Source organism: Lithobates pipiens, unplaced genomic scaffold, assembly GCF_037356315.1.
Source record: "Lithobates pipiens isolate NorthernLeopardFrog02 unplaced genomic scaffold, aLitPip1_a1.2 Scaffold_30, whole genome shotgun sequence".
Taxonomy (NCBI): Eukaryota; Metazoa; Chordata; class Amphibia; order Anura; family Ranidae; genus Lithobates; species Lithobates pipiens.
The window spans coordinates 127,493,713-127,511,268 of NW_027507791.1; the positions used below are offsets into that span (position 1 = coordinate 127,493,713).

Sequence of the window (17,556 nt, forward strand, 5' to 3'; positions counted from 1 at the left end):
CGACATCGCTGGACCCTGGGACAGGTAAGTGTCAATTTATTAAAAGTCAGCAGCTGCGACATTTGTAGCTGCTGGCTTTTAATATTTTTTTTTATGGTGCAGAACCACTTTAATAAAAAGGCTGCTATGGCAATTTGTACTCCATTTCATGTCTGGTCTTGTTAATTTAGGTAATGAGAAGGGGGTGGGGTGAGTACTTATGGTCAGGCAGGAAAAAGAAAGTTGTGGCATGAGACTTTTCCACTACCAAGATTTATTTTATTTCAATTTGTTTCTCTTTGCAATAAAAAAGGGTGGGGGGAGGTATATAAGTATTTTTTTTTCACTTTCTCACTTCCCTTATTTCTCTCTGTTGCCTTGCAGTCCCCCTTGCACTTTTCGGTTCTTCCGCCAGCATGAGCCTAGCACCACATAACAAAGACCACAGCAATACAAGGTAAGGGCCAACCTTGGGTAAGTAAGAAGATGCAGGGAATTGTATCAAATACTGTAATTTTCCTTTCCTGACGTCAATGCATGGCAGCATACAAACTCTCCCTCTGATCTTTGTGCTTTATACAGAGAATGGGGGAGCTAGCTCTCATTCAGACTTATCAAGCTAAATATATCCTGTGGGTGGATATAGGGGCGGAGCTATATCATATGTATGTTGCCATGTACTGGCGTCAGGAAAGGAAAATTACGGTATTTGATACAATTTTCCATCCATCTGGAGGATCGGATTGGATGAAAACAGACAGGCAGTCCATTCTCATCTGACCTCCCATAGAGGAGAACGGGGCTCCGACAGGTCTGTCTCCGCACAGTGAGTGGAGACGGACCTGTCAATTGTCTGCTCAGCGGGGATCAGCGGAGATGATGTCACATGTTCCAAGAGGCAGACCCAGATTTACAGGAAGTAAAGGGAGGATTCATCTGTGGTTAGGCCCCTTTTACACCGAGGCGGTTTTCAGGTGCTACAGCGCTAAAAATAGCACCTGTGTAGCGCCTGAAAAAACAACAGACCGTTTCACTCCAGTGTGAAAGCCGGAGGGAGCGGTGCGCTTGCAGGATGGTGAAAAAAGTCCTGCTAGCCGCATCTTTGGAGTGGTGAAGGAGCGGTGTATTCACCGCTCCTAAACTGCTCCTACCCATTGAAATCAATGGGGCAGCGCGGCTATACCGCTGGCAAAGCGCCACTGCTGCACTTTTAACCTTTTTCGGCCGCTAGCGGGGGTTAAAACCGCCCCGCTAGTGGCCGCGTACACCACTAAACCGACGGTAAAGCGGCGCTAAAAATAGCGCCGCTTTACTGCCGATGCCCGCACCTCCCCAGTGTGAAAGGGGCCTTAATGAAAATGCCCACGTCAGAGAAATGGGAAGGAAAGGGTATGCAAAGCATGAAAAGCCTGCAATTATCTGCTTGTAGATTGCCATTGCTAAACATTTCTAAATGTGCCTTTGTTGTCAATTTTAGGATCATGGAGAAATTCCTCAGTAAATGTTGCTGTGACATCATCACTGAGCGGATATGTGTGGTATTGGGAAAATACATTTCTTATGAATCCCACTTCTGCATTTGTTAGGGTACACAAATTGGATTGGTATTTGGTGGGCAGGGCTTGGCTGGATTTTAATTTCAACTGTTAATTCATTATCTAAGTGGGAAAAAAACATGTAGCAATGTTGTCCCAATGTAATGGTATACCAATGTAAGCATTTTTGCTTTTACATTACAATTTACAGTAGTAAAACACACCTAGCATGGAAACCTTGTAAATTCTTATCTCAACACAATTACCTCAACACACTTGGCAAACATTTTGAAATATCTATAATGAAAAGAAAATCCCACTAAACTAGTGTTTTGTGGAAGAGATAAGGTAATTCTGGCATTACAATATAACTCAATGCAGTGTGTGGGCTCCCCCACTCGATAAAGGAAGAAAAGGGAAATGTTGGATATTTCTATGTAAATCAAAGGTTCCCAATTAATGGGAGCTGCTGTTAGAATGCAATGTCTCGGGGGGGGATAGAGAAATCAGTTAATTCTTTTTAATTTTAGCCTGCTGGCTGAATGGAAAAAACAAACTATAAGGCTCAGTTCACTATGTGCGATTTCTAATACGATTTGAATCACACAGATTCGCATGACAATGGAAGTCACATTGTTTTCAATGGTGCCCATTCACATCAATGCAACTCAGCATGGCACAATTTTTGAAACGCTTTATGTACTATTTTGGTGCAATTCTAGTGTTAGGTGTGACCTCAACAAGTCACCTATTTGTCAGGTTATGTTACCGTTTCCCAATTGTTAGTTAGAGTTCTTATCTAAGCAAAGAGACACGGAGGTATTCAGTATTTCTGCTCAGAAGTCCGTGCTTAACTCTGACTCTGAGGCTCTTTATTACTTCTCTTTTATAGACAGAAAAGGGCAAGCATCAGCAATGTAAAAAAACAACAATTTGCAAAGAAAAGGCAATTCTCCAGGTGTTATCAGCTGATAAGACAATCTTCTGGGCGTAGACTGCTTTTTAGGGCTGATGCGGCCTCTTCTTATGCGTACGTGACTAAAGATGATGAGTCCTTATTTTACTGAGAAGGATAAAGAAAGACAAGTATTTAGTAAGACATACTGTCAACCATTTTGTTTCCACATACCTTAATCCTTACATTTCCCCCTTTGACATCACCCCTCCCTCTTGCCCTGGGTCCACCTGAACAAGTTCTAGTCGGCCTATATCCAGAGTACTCTCCCTGACCGCGAGTTGTCAGAGGGGTATACACCCATCCCCCTGGACAGTACCAACATCTAAAATTCAGGAAGAGTGGCTTTTCTGCAAGATGGGTGATGTCAAGGATCTAAATCCACCTATCTTCACAAAAGTTCCATCTTTTCCGCATCATTTACCTTGGCTTTCTTGCAAAAGCACATGAGCAGTTTAAAGCATGCATAAAAGAAAAATACGAATAAGAGCACCACTATAATCGTCATTGCTGCCTTCTTAACCCAAGAGAATAACCCTGAGAAACTAAAAGTTCCACCAAACGGATCCCAGTCGCGACCAATATTTCGGGCCTTCTCTTGTAAATTCTTTACTTCCGTACGGTGTTGTGCAATGATGTCATAATAGTCAGGTACCTCAATGCTGGTGTTATGTATCCAAGTACAGCACTCATAGTCCTCAGTAGTTTCACAGAGTCCTGTCAGTGCTGCACTCATACTTTCAATTGCTAATTCATGTAATTCTAATTGTTGTCTGATGGCTCTGGTCTCCAGATTTAACTTAGTAATGTCATCAGAGTTTTTCTCCAAAACATCATTAATAATTCCTGTATAGTTATTTAGTCGTTTCATTAAGTCCATACCCCATCCTGTCCAGGACGGGAACCAAGCCCATGCCATGTCCTTCTTCAGGAATATTTCTCTTTTACTACGATACCTGAGGGGATATCTAGGGTGCATGCTAGCTTCTAATAGGTGATCACCTCGTTCATCACCTACTACTCCCATTACTGGTACTAAACTTGCGAGGTAGCACCATCCCTGAGCTCTTCTAGGTATCCAAGTATAACATTTATCCTCACAACAGATATATATATTATTTCCCAGTGCTACTGATCTATTACCGATATTATTTCTATAAAGGGAGGTGTATCCATAAAGAGATAGGTTACTCACTAACCACCTGGTGTTGTTGTCTGAAATATTACCGAGGAACTCAGCTAACGATTGGTGTGTGTGGGTTATACTAGGGTAGAAGACCGTGTTTTTCCCAGGAGTAGCTTTTGGTATGAAAATGGACAAGTTAAATTTGCTGTCTTGGCATTCTCCATTTCCTCCCGTTGTTTTCCCTAGGTTGAAACACCAATCAGGGGAAAAGGCGAGGCCATTTGACTTAAACATTACTGTCTCGCTGGTATTTGTTCTAATTATGTTAATGCTACTGTTAGCAAGATCAGTATAGTTTATAGGAACTGCCATCAGTGGTATACTTGCTGTGCTGGGGTGTAATTTGCTACAAATCCAACATTTCTCATATCCTGACTTCTGGGCATAAGCATATTTAAACTTCAGTAATAACATTTTTTTAGAAAATCCTTCATCCTTGTATATTTTATTCTGTGAGGTAACCAAACTATTAGCCAGGATTACTGAAACAAAAAGAATAAAAAGATACATGTTGTCATTTGCCAACTGGCTCCTTTTTACAGTGAGAAGCATGGATCCAGGTAGGTTTCCCTTCCAATTTCACTGAGGTTGCTGTAATCAATAGCACCTGGAAAGGACCTTCAAACCTTGGTTCCAGTGTCTTTCTGGTATGTTTCTTTACATACACATAGTCTCCTGGTTGTAGATCGTGAGTACCTGTGACAGAATTAGGGTCTGGAAGAGAAGAATACACACTCTTGTGGATTTTAGTCAGACGCTGTTGCAACTGTATTACATACGTAGTTAACCTATCACATTGCAATTGCATACTTTGAGGAAAATATAAACCTAATCTAGGTGCACTTCCAAACAGTATTTCATATGGGGATAACCCGGTTTTTCCTGTTGGGGTGTACCTAATAGAGAACAAAGCTAAGGGTAGGCACTCAGGCCATGGTTTGTTCAACTCCTGCATGGCCTTTTGTATTTTCAGCTTGATTGTACCATTTACTCTTTCTACTGATCCTGAACTCTGTGGGTGGTAAGGAGTATGAAAACTTTGTTGAACCCCTAACATTGCCATCACATTTTGCATTATTTCTCCCGTGAAATGTGTCCCCCTATCTGATTCTATTGTTTCTGGGAGACCAAACCTAGGTATCAGCTCAGTAATCAGTTTCTTGGCGGTGGCTTTTGCCGTAGCTGATTTTACAGGATAACTTTCGGGCCAGCCTGAAAATAGGCAGATGCACACGAGAACAAATTCAAAGGGGCCGCTCTTAGGCATTTGTATGTAGTCAATCTGCAGTCTCTGAAAGGGATATTGGGCCCGGACCTGATGTTTACGTGGGGTTTTCACTCTCTGTCCTGGGTTATTAATCAGACAGATTTGGCATGCAGCACAGTAGTTCCTTGCAGTACTACTGAATCCAGGGGCTAGCCATCCTTGGCTTACAATCCTATACATAGAATTGGAGCTGACATGAGTGGGTAAGTGGACAGCCGCTGCCATTGCGGGGTATAGAGAAGCGGGTAGACATATTTTGTCTCCTTCTCTCCATACATTGTCAAGGCCTGGTGCAGCTCCCTCCTTAACCCAACGGTCCTTCTCAATAGCCCCTGCTTGTTCCTGTAGTTCGATTAGCTGCTGCCATGTGGTTTCGGGCATACTCACCTGTACCGTGGCTAAGGTCTCAGGGCTTACTTCCCCTAGAGCTGCCTTCTTTGCAGTTAAATCTGCAAATGCGTTTCCTTTTGCCTCAGTTGTTTTTGCGCTCGTGTGTGCCGCTATCTTCATGATGGCTACTCTTTTAACCTTTTGAAGATTGTTCAGGACTCTTTTGATTCCTTCACCATGTTTAACAGGTGTGCCTGCTGCTGTAAGGTAACCTCTAGCTTTCCATATGTGGCCATAATCATGTGCAACACCGTAGGCGTATGCGGAATCAGTGTAAACGTTCCCTTCTTGTCCCTCCAAGTGTTCTAGGGCTTTCTCTAGAGCGGTTAGTTCCGCTTCTTGTGCCGACATGTGTGCTGGTAGTGACTTTGCCTCAATTACCTGTGTGTCCGTTACCACAGCATAACCTGTGTGATATTTACCTTTGTCATCGGCAAATCTACTACCATCTATGTACAGTGTGTGTTCTGCATTTGCAATGGGTATGTCTGTGACATGTGGGAACCCCGTGGTTTCTTGTTCCATAAGTTGAAAACAATCGTGTTCATCAGATGTTATGTCCTGAAACGAAAGTGTGTCAGAATCCTGAGTATCTTGTGCTGTGTCTACACCATTATCATCATTACTCCCCCCTGTCAAATCTGTCTGTAATGGTAAAAGCTGTGCTAAGTTAAAAGAAGTGCATCGCTGAAAGGTAACATTGGGGGGTAGGAGCAAGGTGCATTGTAGACGCAGCTGCCTTGCCATTGATATGTGTTTTGGCTGGACCTGTGACAAGATGGCGTGTATGTCATGTGTGGTATGTACCACTACAGGATTGTCTAAGACAATTTCTGAGGATTTGTCAATGATAATTGACACTGCTGCAACTGCTCGTACACAGGACGGTGATCCTCTAGAGACAGGATCGAGGGCCGCCGAGAAGTATGCTACCGGCCTTTGTTTGATGTGTTGTTGTGTCAACACCCCTGTTGCGTGTCCCGTGATTTCAGCAATGTACAAATGAAATGTTTTGGTATAATCAGGGATCCCGATCGCAGGTGCCGAAATTAGTAACCTTTTTAAGGTGCTAAAAGATTCATGACCTGCTTCTGTGAGTACATAGGGTACTATTTTCAAGCAATCATATAATGGCTGCATCAGAGAACTGGCATGTGGTATCCATTGTCTACAATATGACACCATTCCCAGAAACATACGAAGTTGCTTAAAGTTGCGTGGGACATTCATTTGTCTTATGGCCTGGACTCGGTCTTCAGTGAGGTGTCGAGTACCCTGGGATATACAGTGGCCCAAAAAGACAACCTTTTTCTGACATACCTGTAACTTAGTTCTATTCACCTTGCACCCTTTTTCAGCCAGGAATTGTAACAGTGATAGAGTGGCTTTTAAACAAGTATCGTTATCCGGACAACATAACAATAGGTCATCTACATATTGCAACAATACACAAGTGTCAGGTGGTTGCCATTCCCCCTATTTTTACTTTTTAAGGTTTAGTCAGTGGGGCATCGGTTAGGAGTCCGTCGTAACCACTTATGGGTATGGTGTCACGGGATGTCATGTGTGGAGGGACTACTGAATCAGACAACAGACTGCGTGACGCTCCTGTGTCAACCAAACAAGGAATATGTTTACCTTCCACCTTCATCAACATGTGGAGCATTTTGTTCTCTGATTCAGCTAGGACTGGGGCAAGTCATGCGGTCGGATCGTCCCTATCATTGGTACGCCTCTGTCTGTAGTCCCTCGTGTCTCTGTCCGTGTTTCCTTCCTGTTCGTCTTTTATCCTTTTCCTACAGTCTCTTTTTATATGTCCCACCTTGTTGCAGTAATAACAGGTAAGAGGTTTACGGGAGGAATTCCCTCCTTCATTGACCCGGGCAACAGTGTTAACTCCCGGTGTCCTTCTGGGTTTAGTTTCTGCTAAATCAGCCTCTATGCCTTGTGCTTTCTGCAACAATGTTCCTCTGTCCCGTATGGCTCTCCATTCGGGAGTACATGCCTTCAGTTTGTCACCTATTTGGGGTACTAGTCCTTCCATAAACTGTCGATTGAAAGCCCTAATGGTGACGGGTAAGGCTAAATCTAGACCTTCGTCAGCCATCATGCTTTCCATGTTGAGGTAAAATTCTGTAACAGTCTGACCTGGGGCCTGTTTTATGGGCGCTGTCGAACCCCTTTCCTGCTGTTTCCCTTGGCAAAATTCTCGTAACTGAGCAATAAACAGGGGTCTAGAGTCTATATGACGGGGGTGTATTCCTGGTGGATCTGCCGCTGGATCCCCTTGTGGTCTATGTGGAGCAATTTCATTCATAAATTGATTAAACATCGTTAGTGTCATTTTATGTCTACACAAATCTTCCCCATCTTGCCAAGTTGCTTCATGTGTGTCTAGTAATTGTGTCACGAATCTACAGAATGCGGCAGGTTTTGCTACGGGATCAGAAGCATTCTGTATTAATGCCATAAGAGTGTCAGCCGACCAAGGTGTCCATGTCCTCAGAACGACTTGTCGGGTCACTGTAGGTGGCTGTCCTGCTTGACCCGCATTTGGATTATTTACTTGTATTACCCTAGTCCGACTATGGACTGGAGCTACGGGCTCTGGTCTTTGAGCGCCGCAATGCACACATTCCTGTGCCCAGTCTGGGTTCGGGGTACCGCATACTCGGCATACCCACCCTCTTCCTCTTAAGGAAGGATAAAGTTTTGGTCTTTCATTACCTGGTGTGGTGGTGTTATAAGGAGGTGGAGTATCTCCCGTATTTACCCTATCGCCGGGAGCAGAAGGAAGACTTTTGTGTCGGACCTTCATATCCCATCCACCCTTTTCCTGACAATACTCCCATCCCTCCTCTTCAGCCCTGTTGGAAACCTTAATTAAACATTGTATTTGTGATACCCATCCGTTTTTCAATATCTCTCCCTGTCTGTCTTTCTTTATTTCTTCCCAACCTTCTACACTTAATCCATTTTCTCCATCCATCCCCAATTTCTTGAGAACCCTATTCGTGCCCTGTGCCTTATCCTTCCCATACAACATTGTAATTATGTCTTTAACAGCATAACATTTCTGAGATTCCTCCTGGGGTTTACCATGTGTCTGGCCCATTTTGACAGTCCTGCCTAGGTGGCGTTTGGATCACTTACTAAGTGTCTCGTTGCCTTCTCCTCCTAGGGTGCCAAAATACTAAAACTTTGTCCGGGGTATTTACTTTGAAACCAAACTACTTTATACCCCAACCAGACAATGAATGCGACTACTAATACAGCAGACACGACAATCACAATCATCACTTATAGGTGGCCAAACACATATGACTAGATCTCCGGGACTTTGTGGAGACCTTTATTCCCTTCCCATTACCATGGAATCTCTCAGCATTCGTTTCTTATTCCTGCTTTATCGAGGCAGTCAGGACTTATACTTTCAACCCGTTTTTAGGCTCATGAATCAAAAAGCGTATATCAAACTTAAGTGTCGGACCCCCAAAGTACTCTTACGAGTTAAGGGCGCATTCCGTTACCCATTGGGATGATATATGTTTCAATTCACACCATACAAACAGGGCTTATCTCAGTCACAACAGACAGATGACAAGTAGACAGACAAGAAACAACGGTAACATAAGCCAAAATATTAAGTTCAAGACCCGCTTACTACAGAGGTTGGTGTTTACCTGAAGAACAATTCAGACAGATCAGGTGGGCACAAATCTAAGAAGCACAGAGTTTATAAGAAAATAAAGCTTTTCTTACCTGCGCAGGATTTGTCTGTGGTTCTTGATGTGCCCGACCTCTTTGTTCCGTCCTTATGTTCGTTCGCCTCTTGTAGTTTCTTTCTGCGGGTCCCTGTTCGCGGCGCCAGAAATGTTAGGTGTGACCTCAACAAGTCACCTATTTGTCAGGTTATGTTACCGTTTCCCAATTGTTAGTTAGAGTTCTTATCTAAGCAAAGAGACACGGAGGTATTCAGTATTTCTGCTCAGAAGTCCGTGCTTAACTCTGACTCTGAGGCTCTTTATTACTTCTCTTTTATAGACAGAAAAGGGCAAGCATCAGCAATGTAAAAAAACAACAATTTGCAAAGAAAAGGCAATTCTCCAGGTGTTATCAGCTGATAAGACAATCTTCTGGGCGTAGACTGCTTTTTAGGGCTGATGCGGCCTCTTCTTATGCGTACGTGACTAAAAATGATGAGTCCTTATTTTACTGAGAAGGATAAAGAAAGACAAGTATTTAGTAAGACATACTGTCAACCATTTTGTTTCCACATACCTTAATCCTTACACCAGCATGATTTTGGCTCCATAGAATATGCAAACCACTTCAAAGTAGCATCAAAGTTGCATCCAAGTTGCACTACAAAATCGCACTGAAAGTGTTGGATTACAGCAGTCTAAACAAGTATTTCACTTTCTACATTGTGTTATTGTTAGTCTTGTACCAGCTAGCTTGAACACTAGTTTCCCACCATAGAGCTAGTAATGTGCTTACAGTTCAGCACTCATGTGCATCCTATAAAATAAAATAATGAATGCCAGGTTAATGACAGCCTTTGTGAACAAAGCCACTGATCTTGTCTGTGGTCTATATCTGTATTCAGTGCATGTACTTAGGAGAGTGGCAGGGGTTAATAATAGCGTTGCAACAATACCAGTATCGGTGCCAGTACTAAGCATTTGTAAGAGTACTTGTACTTGTGCAAATGCTCTGATACTGAAACCAATACCTTCAGCCCCAGTTTACATCTACGTGAATTGGGTGCGTTTTGAACCGCATCTGCATGACACATCAACCAAAAGGCTTCTATGGAGTCGGTTCACATATGTGCGGGCTGGCCACAGTGTGATTTCAAAATTCGCACCTGAATTGCACCTAAACCACTTATTGAAATCGCACCGGATGGGGCTTGAAATTGCACTGCAAACTGTCCCCGCACATATGTGAACCCAGGCTTATGTCCGCAGACTATAGCCATCTTAACTGCTTCTGGACCTCCCACCGCACATATGCTGTGGCAGGGAGGCCCGGCTGCGCAAAACAACGTATCTGTATGTTGTTTGTTTCTTCCGAGTCTGGGGCCGGCGGGACCCGCGGATCACTCTGAGAGGCCATTTCCTCTCTGGCAAAACAGCTTGTTTACATAGGCAGGCCAATGTTTTGCCACAGAAGAGAATGGAGATGTTATGTTTCTGCTAAGCAGAAACATTGATCTTTGTTTTCCTCCAGTGTCAGCATCCCCCCCCATAGTTCCCTCATGTTAACCTTTTCCCTGCTAGTGTCATTTATACAGTGACAGTGCAATTAGTTAGCACTGATCACTCTATTGGTGTCACTGGTCCCCAAAAAGTGTCACTTAGTGTTAGATTTGTCCACCGCAATGTCGCAGTCCCGCTAAAAATCACTGAACGCTGCCATTACTAGTAAAAAATATAAAGTCCAAAAATCTTTCGCATAGTTTATAGACGCGATAACATTTGCACATACCAATCAATATACGCTTATTGGGATCTTTTTAGCAAAAATATGCAGAAGAATACATATTAACCTAAATTGATGAAGAAATTAAATTTTTTTTATTCTATATGTTTTATAGCAGAAATTTAAAAATATTGTTCTTTTCAAAATTGTCAGTCTTTTTTTGTTTATAGCGCAAAAAAAAATAAAAACCGCAAAGGTGATCAAATACCATTAAAAGAAAGCTCTTTTGTGGGAAAGAAAAGGACATCAGTTTTGTACAGCATCGCACAACAGCGCAATTGTCAGTTAAAGCAACGCAGTGCTGTATCACAAAAAATGGCATAAAACCTTCTGGGGATGAAGTGGTTAAAGTGTTACTAAACCCATAACAGTAAAATCAGTCTGTATATGCAGTAAAGCATGCTTGTTATATTCACTGTGTAACCTAAGGGGTAAGCCTCTGCATTGTGTAAAAAGGCTGTTTGATCCTGTATGCACAGATCCCCCTCTTCTTCTATTGACTCTAGAACAGGTCCGAATAACACAGAGCCATTTGAGTCAATGGCTGCACATGCTCAGTATAGTGTGTATTGCTAGAGAGTTTTTTTTTCTCTTGGGTGAGTGTATGTGATCGGCCAATCAGCACTGTCTAGACAGAGGGTCAGGGGTCCTGGCTCCAAATAGGACAGCTCAGTGCAGTATGAAACTCCTCCTACAAGCTTAACCAGGAACTGGCAGAAGTCACAAGTCGGCTACATACTGCTGATGATAAAAAGGTATTTAGCAATTTATATTTACTAAAATAATTGCATTTCCATGTTCTATGTGCTGTGGGAGACCAGATATAGTGAATGCAGGGTCCTGGGCTTAGTAACACTTTAACCGCTTCAGCCTTGGAAGATTTTATGCCCTTCCTGACCAGAGCACTTTTTACAATTTTGCACTGCATCATTTTAACTGACAATTGCGTGGTCGTGCGACACTGTACCCAAACAAAATTTGTGTCCCTTTTTTCCCACAAATAGAGCTTTCTTTTGGTGCTATTTGATCACCTCTGCGGTTTTTATTTTTTGCGCTATAAACAAAAAAAGAGCGACAATTTTGAAAAAAAAACAACTATATTTTTTACTTTTGCTATAATAAATATCCACCAATAAAAAAAAAAAACGAATTTATTTATCAGTTTAGGACAATATGTATTCTTCTACATATTTTTGGTAAAAAAAAAAATTGCAATAAGCGTATATTGATTGGTTTGTGCAAAATTTACAGCATCTCCAAAATAGGGGATAGGTTTATGGCATTTTTGTTATTATTATTTTTTTACTAGTAATGGCAGCGATCTGCAATTTCTGCAACATTGCGGAAGACAGATCGGACACATTTTTGGGACCATTGACATTTATACAGCGATCAGAGGTATAAGAATGCACTGTTTACTGTGTAAATGTGACTGGCAGGGAAGGGGTTAACACTAGGGGGCGATCAAGGGGTTAAATGTGTTCCCTCATTAGTGTTTATAACTGTGGGGGAATAGGACTGACTGGGGGAGGAGACATATTGTTGTTCCTACTTAAGAGGAACAAACAATATGTCTCCTTTCCTGACAGAACAGGGATTTGTGTGTTTACACACACAAACCCCAGTGCTGGTGCTCATGCATGTAATCATGGGTATTTCCTTTGGTTTTCCAAAAACAAATGATCTCATACACCAAAGCATCTCCTAAACCCACAACTGCCTCACTGCTATTTCTGTCTCTTAGCTGTATCTAAGGGACTAGATTTGTATGAGTCTATGACTAATGGCCCAAACCTGACTGCCTAAACTTAAGTGGCCAATCAGAGCCTCTGCATACACAGGCCCGCTTTCACCTGCTGCTGACACAGCGCAAGCTTTGCTGACTGCACTGCTCTCTCTTAGACTCAGTGGGGGCGTGTAAGACCACTACAGAGAGGCCGCTGCTTACATACTCTACAGATAGTAGCTATCCTCTCTGCAGCAAGCTGGTGGGGGGATAGACTGATTTATTTTGACTATGGCTGCAGAACAACAAGCAGTAAGATTTTTCACACCATTTTTTTTCATTCATTCACACTGTATTTATTTAAGTGATTTGTTCAATTGGGCTTCAAAATATAAAACCAATAAAAGCATATTATCTACATTTCCAACACAATCAGTCACACAACAATAAAGTATTAAAGTTGAACTTTAAGTCTGCTCACATAATTTGTAATAAAAACATCTTTGCCATTCTGAAGTTTCCCTCCAACCACTTTGCATATTATTTTACATATACTGTGATTCTGTACTTGCCAAATATGCTGCAGAAATCTAAAAATAAATAAATAAGTCTGGCTGCATTCATTTTAACTGTGGGCAGCTGAAGCTGCTGCCTGCTCACTTCCTGGATTTAGACAGACACACAGAGGCACACCTCGGGCTCTGCAGCTCTCATTGGCCCTCTTTTGACCCACCCCCCTTCCTTCCTGGCAAACTATCACAAGAGTGAGAGACAGAGCTGTGCATGATGTCATAAGCCTAGGCTAATGACCAAACAAGAAATGGGAAGTGGGCTGTATAAGGTAATTACTGGCAGAAAAAAATGTTTTATTATCCAAAGTTAAAACAACAAGGGCAGAGATGGAAAGATGAAAAGATTACTGAAGGTCTGCTTTAACTCCTAAGTTAACAGGCAGCTGGCTATTAGGAGAAAATGTAAGATTGTTGAAGTGTAGAAGTATATGATGTAAAAAAAGGACATAATGATTAATTCTGCCAAACCTTTGACCACTGAACCTTGTGAGCAGGACAAATGGGATTTGGCCACACAAATATACAAAACCATGATCATCCAATTTAGAAAAAAAAATAAGATATGCATATTGTAGAGATAAAAAATTATATTACTTGATTGTCAAAGGTGAATGTCAAGTTATGTACTGTAGGACTTGTGTATGCACCTTACGGTATTAAAAAACAGCCCATTAGCCATAAAACACACATAAAATGTGATATTTCACATAACAAGACCAGTGTAAGCAGGAGAATTAGCAGAATCAGACTATGTGGATCTCCCAGTCAGCACAGACTTGCAGGGATAAGTTCTCCAGGCTCAGAAGACAGAGCTGATTGTTATACGTGAATTCCATCGGTTTCTTTCCTCCTAGATGGGAACAAAAAACACTTATGTAGACCCCTTTGGAGTAAATAAAAAAATTTGTTCCAGAGTATGTTTACAATCTGTCTTGTATGTTATTGCAGACTTCTGGGAAAATCAGTGAGCCAATCGCACAAGCAGGAAATGGCATTTCTGGTGGTGTTTCATTCACCAGCCATTAAAATTTCCACTCACCTGCTTCCATTAGGTGAGTGGAAATAAGATGAGGGTGAGTGTGCCATTGATCACCCTGATTGGCTTTCATCTCTCCAATTGTTTATACTGTAAAAGGTTTGAGCAGTTACACTTAAAGCGGAGTTCTGCCCTAATTTGCACGCACATCCACATGTGTTGCTGATTGCTCTGCCATTCCTTTTTGAATAGTGTAATTTTTTCTAAAAATATATATAGTACCTTTTTTTTTTTTGCTAAAAAAGCTACACTTCCATCCAAACCCCACCACGGCGAGGTACGTTGTATCATTTTTCGCATTGGCTCCTGGGATACCAGTGTATTTAATCCCAGGAGTCAATCGAGATCCTCCGTGACTGCATTGCATTATTTCTAAACCTGAAATGAAGCAATGCTATTCTCCATTGTTACGGCCGTGATAAAGTACCACTGCACTTGTGTGAGATTGGGAGGTGCTTGCTGGGTAGCCAGAAGCACCTTATGCCGGAAGAGACTCCTAGTGGGCTTCAGATGCCCACACTCAGGATGGACACTTGCTGGATAAGGAGGGTACAATGAGTACCAATAATTTTAATAACACGGAAATGATTGTCAGATGTGGCATATGCTGATTTTTAATACATAATTGGCGACTGTCATGGGGGGATTTAAAAATGCAATGTAAAGCACTTATTTTCCTTTTATGTTTACATTACTTTATGTTCATATGGTTGTTAATATTTATTTTTGTAAGTTAATCCTGCATAAAATGTGTTATTTCATGACATAATTTACGAGGGAGTGTTTAGGATCGGGGCAGGGTAGGGTTTGGCTGGGGCAACTGGTGGCGAGTAACTCTTAAAGTGGTTGTAAACTCTTTACAACCACTTTAAACTACAGTCAAGCCTATAATTAGACTTGCCTGTAGCTGTACTGGATATCTCCTAAACCTGTACGGTTTAGGAGATATCCCTGTATTTGCATGTGCCAACGTCATGAGACACGTGCACTTAAGCCAACTGAAGTAATGGCAGTACATGCCGTTCGCGGCGGCTCACGCGCGCACGTGCGGAAGTGACGTCATCGCGGCTTCCGGCCAATCACAGCGCCGGAGCCTTGAGAGGGAGACGAGGATGGCTGAGGGGAATTCGTTCTCGAGTAAGTAATCTTTATCTTGCAGGGTGTGTTTTTTTGTTTTTTTTGCAGGAGGGTTTACTTCCTCCTTAAGGCCTAGCTAGTAGCTCAGGGCTTGACATTTTGAGCCCTACAATACACCATCTGTGTACAGAATGCCTCCAGTTTGCCATATTGCATTGTATACTACAGAAAGTCACAGCACTGCAGATTAAAAAGGAAAGGTAATTGTTAACATTCAATTACAACATAGTTTGCGTAGCAATTGTATATGCCATATATTTTTTTATTTGCTATTGTTTTTTTTTCCACAAAAGTGGAGTTATCCTTTAACAGTGGCCTGTTAATTCTGAGTTATAATCTTAGGCTTACTACACACGGATCAAATTTATGCTGATTCTTTCTGAATTCCCGTAGCACCACCCAGCTTGAAAAAAGTACATTTTGTTGAAGGTACTGGGTTGAAAATGGTCCAATCAGATGCAGTCTATATTCAGGTTTTGTGACAGCCATGGATGTGGACTGTCAGAATACAATAGCCCCTAGGAAAATACCTTTGTTCACAGTGTTTAGCTTGGAAAGAGGAAGGTATTAGGTTTCACTTTTTCAGCCAACAGGCTGAACACGAGAAATCTTTATATGTAGTAGGGCCAGAGAAATTCTCAAAGTTGTGAATACTAACTTTTCTGGTTCAATAAATGTCTCTTGAGGTTTTACAAAGAGAAATACAAACATAGTGCAAATGCTAACTTTTCATTCCTAGCATTAATTTGGCATCAAGAAAAAATAATGCACATGGAAGATGTGTGCATTCAGCCCATAAACCCCTTTAGTTGTGCTTGGTGATATGCCATGATATCACTTTACTGACATTGCAATTTACAACTACCTCATGCACACTGATGTTTTTTTCTAACTAACTTAGAAGCCTTGTCCTGGCAGCAGCGCTTTGGTTAAAAAAATTTCCTGATGCTTGTAAAAGTGTGTACTGTGTTTACTTGCGTCAAGCGTTTTCGCTCTAATTTATTTCATTGGCCAGAATACATTTATTCTGGCCAGTGAAATAAATTAACACTCAAGTGCTACATGCCCCTACCGTTTAGGTGCATTTAGCAGCTTCAAGCTTTTTTTCTTCCATAACGCAGCTGATCCAGCATGCATTGGCAGTGGGTTTATTTTCCTGCCACTAAACTCTCCTGCCTGAAAATGCTGCTAAAAGCTTATGTGTGTATGGACACATAGAATAACATGCAAGGTTTAGAGGCAGTAAAAACAAAAATGCCTGACGCCCCTGGAAGGAGCTTTAAAAATGGCCAGTGTGCATGAGGTCCAAATCCAAAATCCAAATGGCATGATACAAATATATACAGTAGTAGTAAGTAATGAACACACACATGACTTTAAGTTACATAGACATTAGATATCCACTGTTCAATGCTTGTACTTAGACAGCTATGCTAGAAAGGTTTGGGGCTAATCCTGTTCCAGTGCAGGATCTGCCACGAGCAATATCATATGCACAGGAATATTGTCTTTGTACATCTGGTACAAGTACTTTTAGTACCGAGGAATGTTGTTATATCATTACCAAAGGTTATGGTTTATCTAATCCAGCCATTCTCAACCAGGGTTCCTTGGAACCATAGGGTTCCTCCAGAGATGGCTATGGGTTCCTTTAGCTGTGGCTGATTTACTTCCTGTTTGATGGTGCCTACATACTTTTGAGCCAATGCCAATTGGAGGAGCCAGTGGTATGACATCAATGATCTTTATAGCTCTCTGTAAGAGGGCAATTCAACCCACCACTGTAAAAAAGGGCATTCTTCTCACTGACCACCAAAGTAAGGGGCATTTTCCCACTGACCCCCACTGAATGGGTTTTATCAGGGGTTCCCAGAGACCTGAATTATTTTAGGGGTTCCCCTGGGGTAAAAAGTTTGAAAAAGGCTGATCAATCTATAAACGTGGCATTTATTCTTGTAGAATGCATACAGACAGTCCCCGGATTACAAACAAGATTTGTCTATAAAAAAAAGAATCATGTGTATTCTTCTTGAATCTTGGTGTGCATTATGTATTTCTTCCAGTTCTGTACAATAACCCAGTGCCAAGCCTTGCCTCTGTGTGGGAGCTTCCTGTAATAAAGACAGTTAACGCTGCTCCCTCTCCTAATGCAGGCTGGCTGGTCTTGGCTCCACCCCCTCCTGTAGGTTTCTGCAGCCTGTAGTGGATGGAGCCTGCTGGACCTCTCCCACAGCTCTGCTCAGGCTATGATGTCACTGTTATTTTTACAAAGTAATATCTGGGTTT

The 17,556-nt window shown here is 41.9% G+C and overlaps 1 protein-coding gene across 4 annotated transcripts in view; it reads right to left on the reverse strand.

Annotated features, from left to right (window-relative positions):
- The window catches only part of GANC (glucosidase alpha, neutral C), a 203,343-nt gene that overhangs the window by 17,494 nt on the left and 168,293 nt on the right, over positions 1-17,556 (reverse strand). For 3 of the 4 annotated variants that reach the window (XM_077464835.1, XM_077464834.1, XM_077464836.1), the window contains exon 24: positions 12,856-13,947. The exons of the other annotated variant lie outside the window; for it this stretch is intronic. In XM_077464835.1, the coding sequence (XP_077320961.1) occupies positions 13,841-13,947 (107 nt within the window). In that variant the 3' untranslated portion in view covers positions 12,856-13,840. Of the gene's footprint in view, positions 1-12,855; positions 13,948-17,556 lie in introns of those variants that run through there. 4 annotated transcript variants of the gene reach the window in all.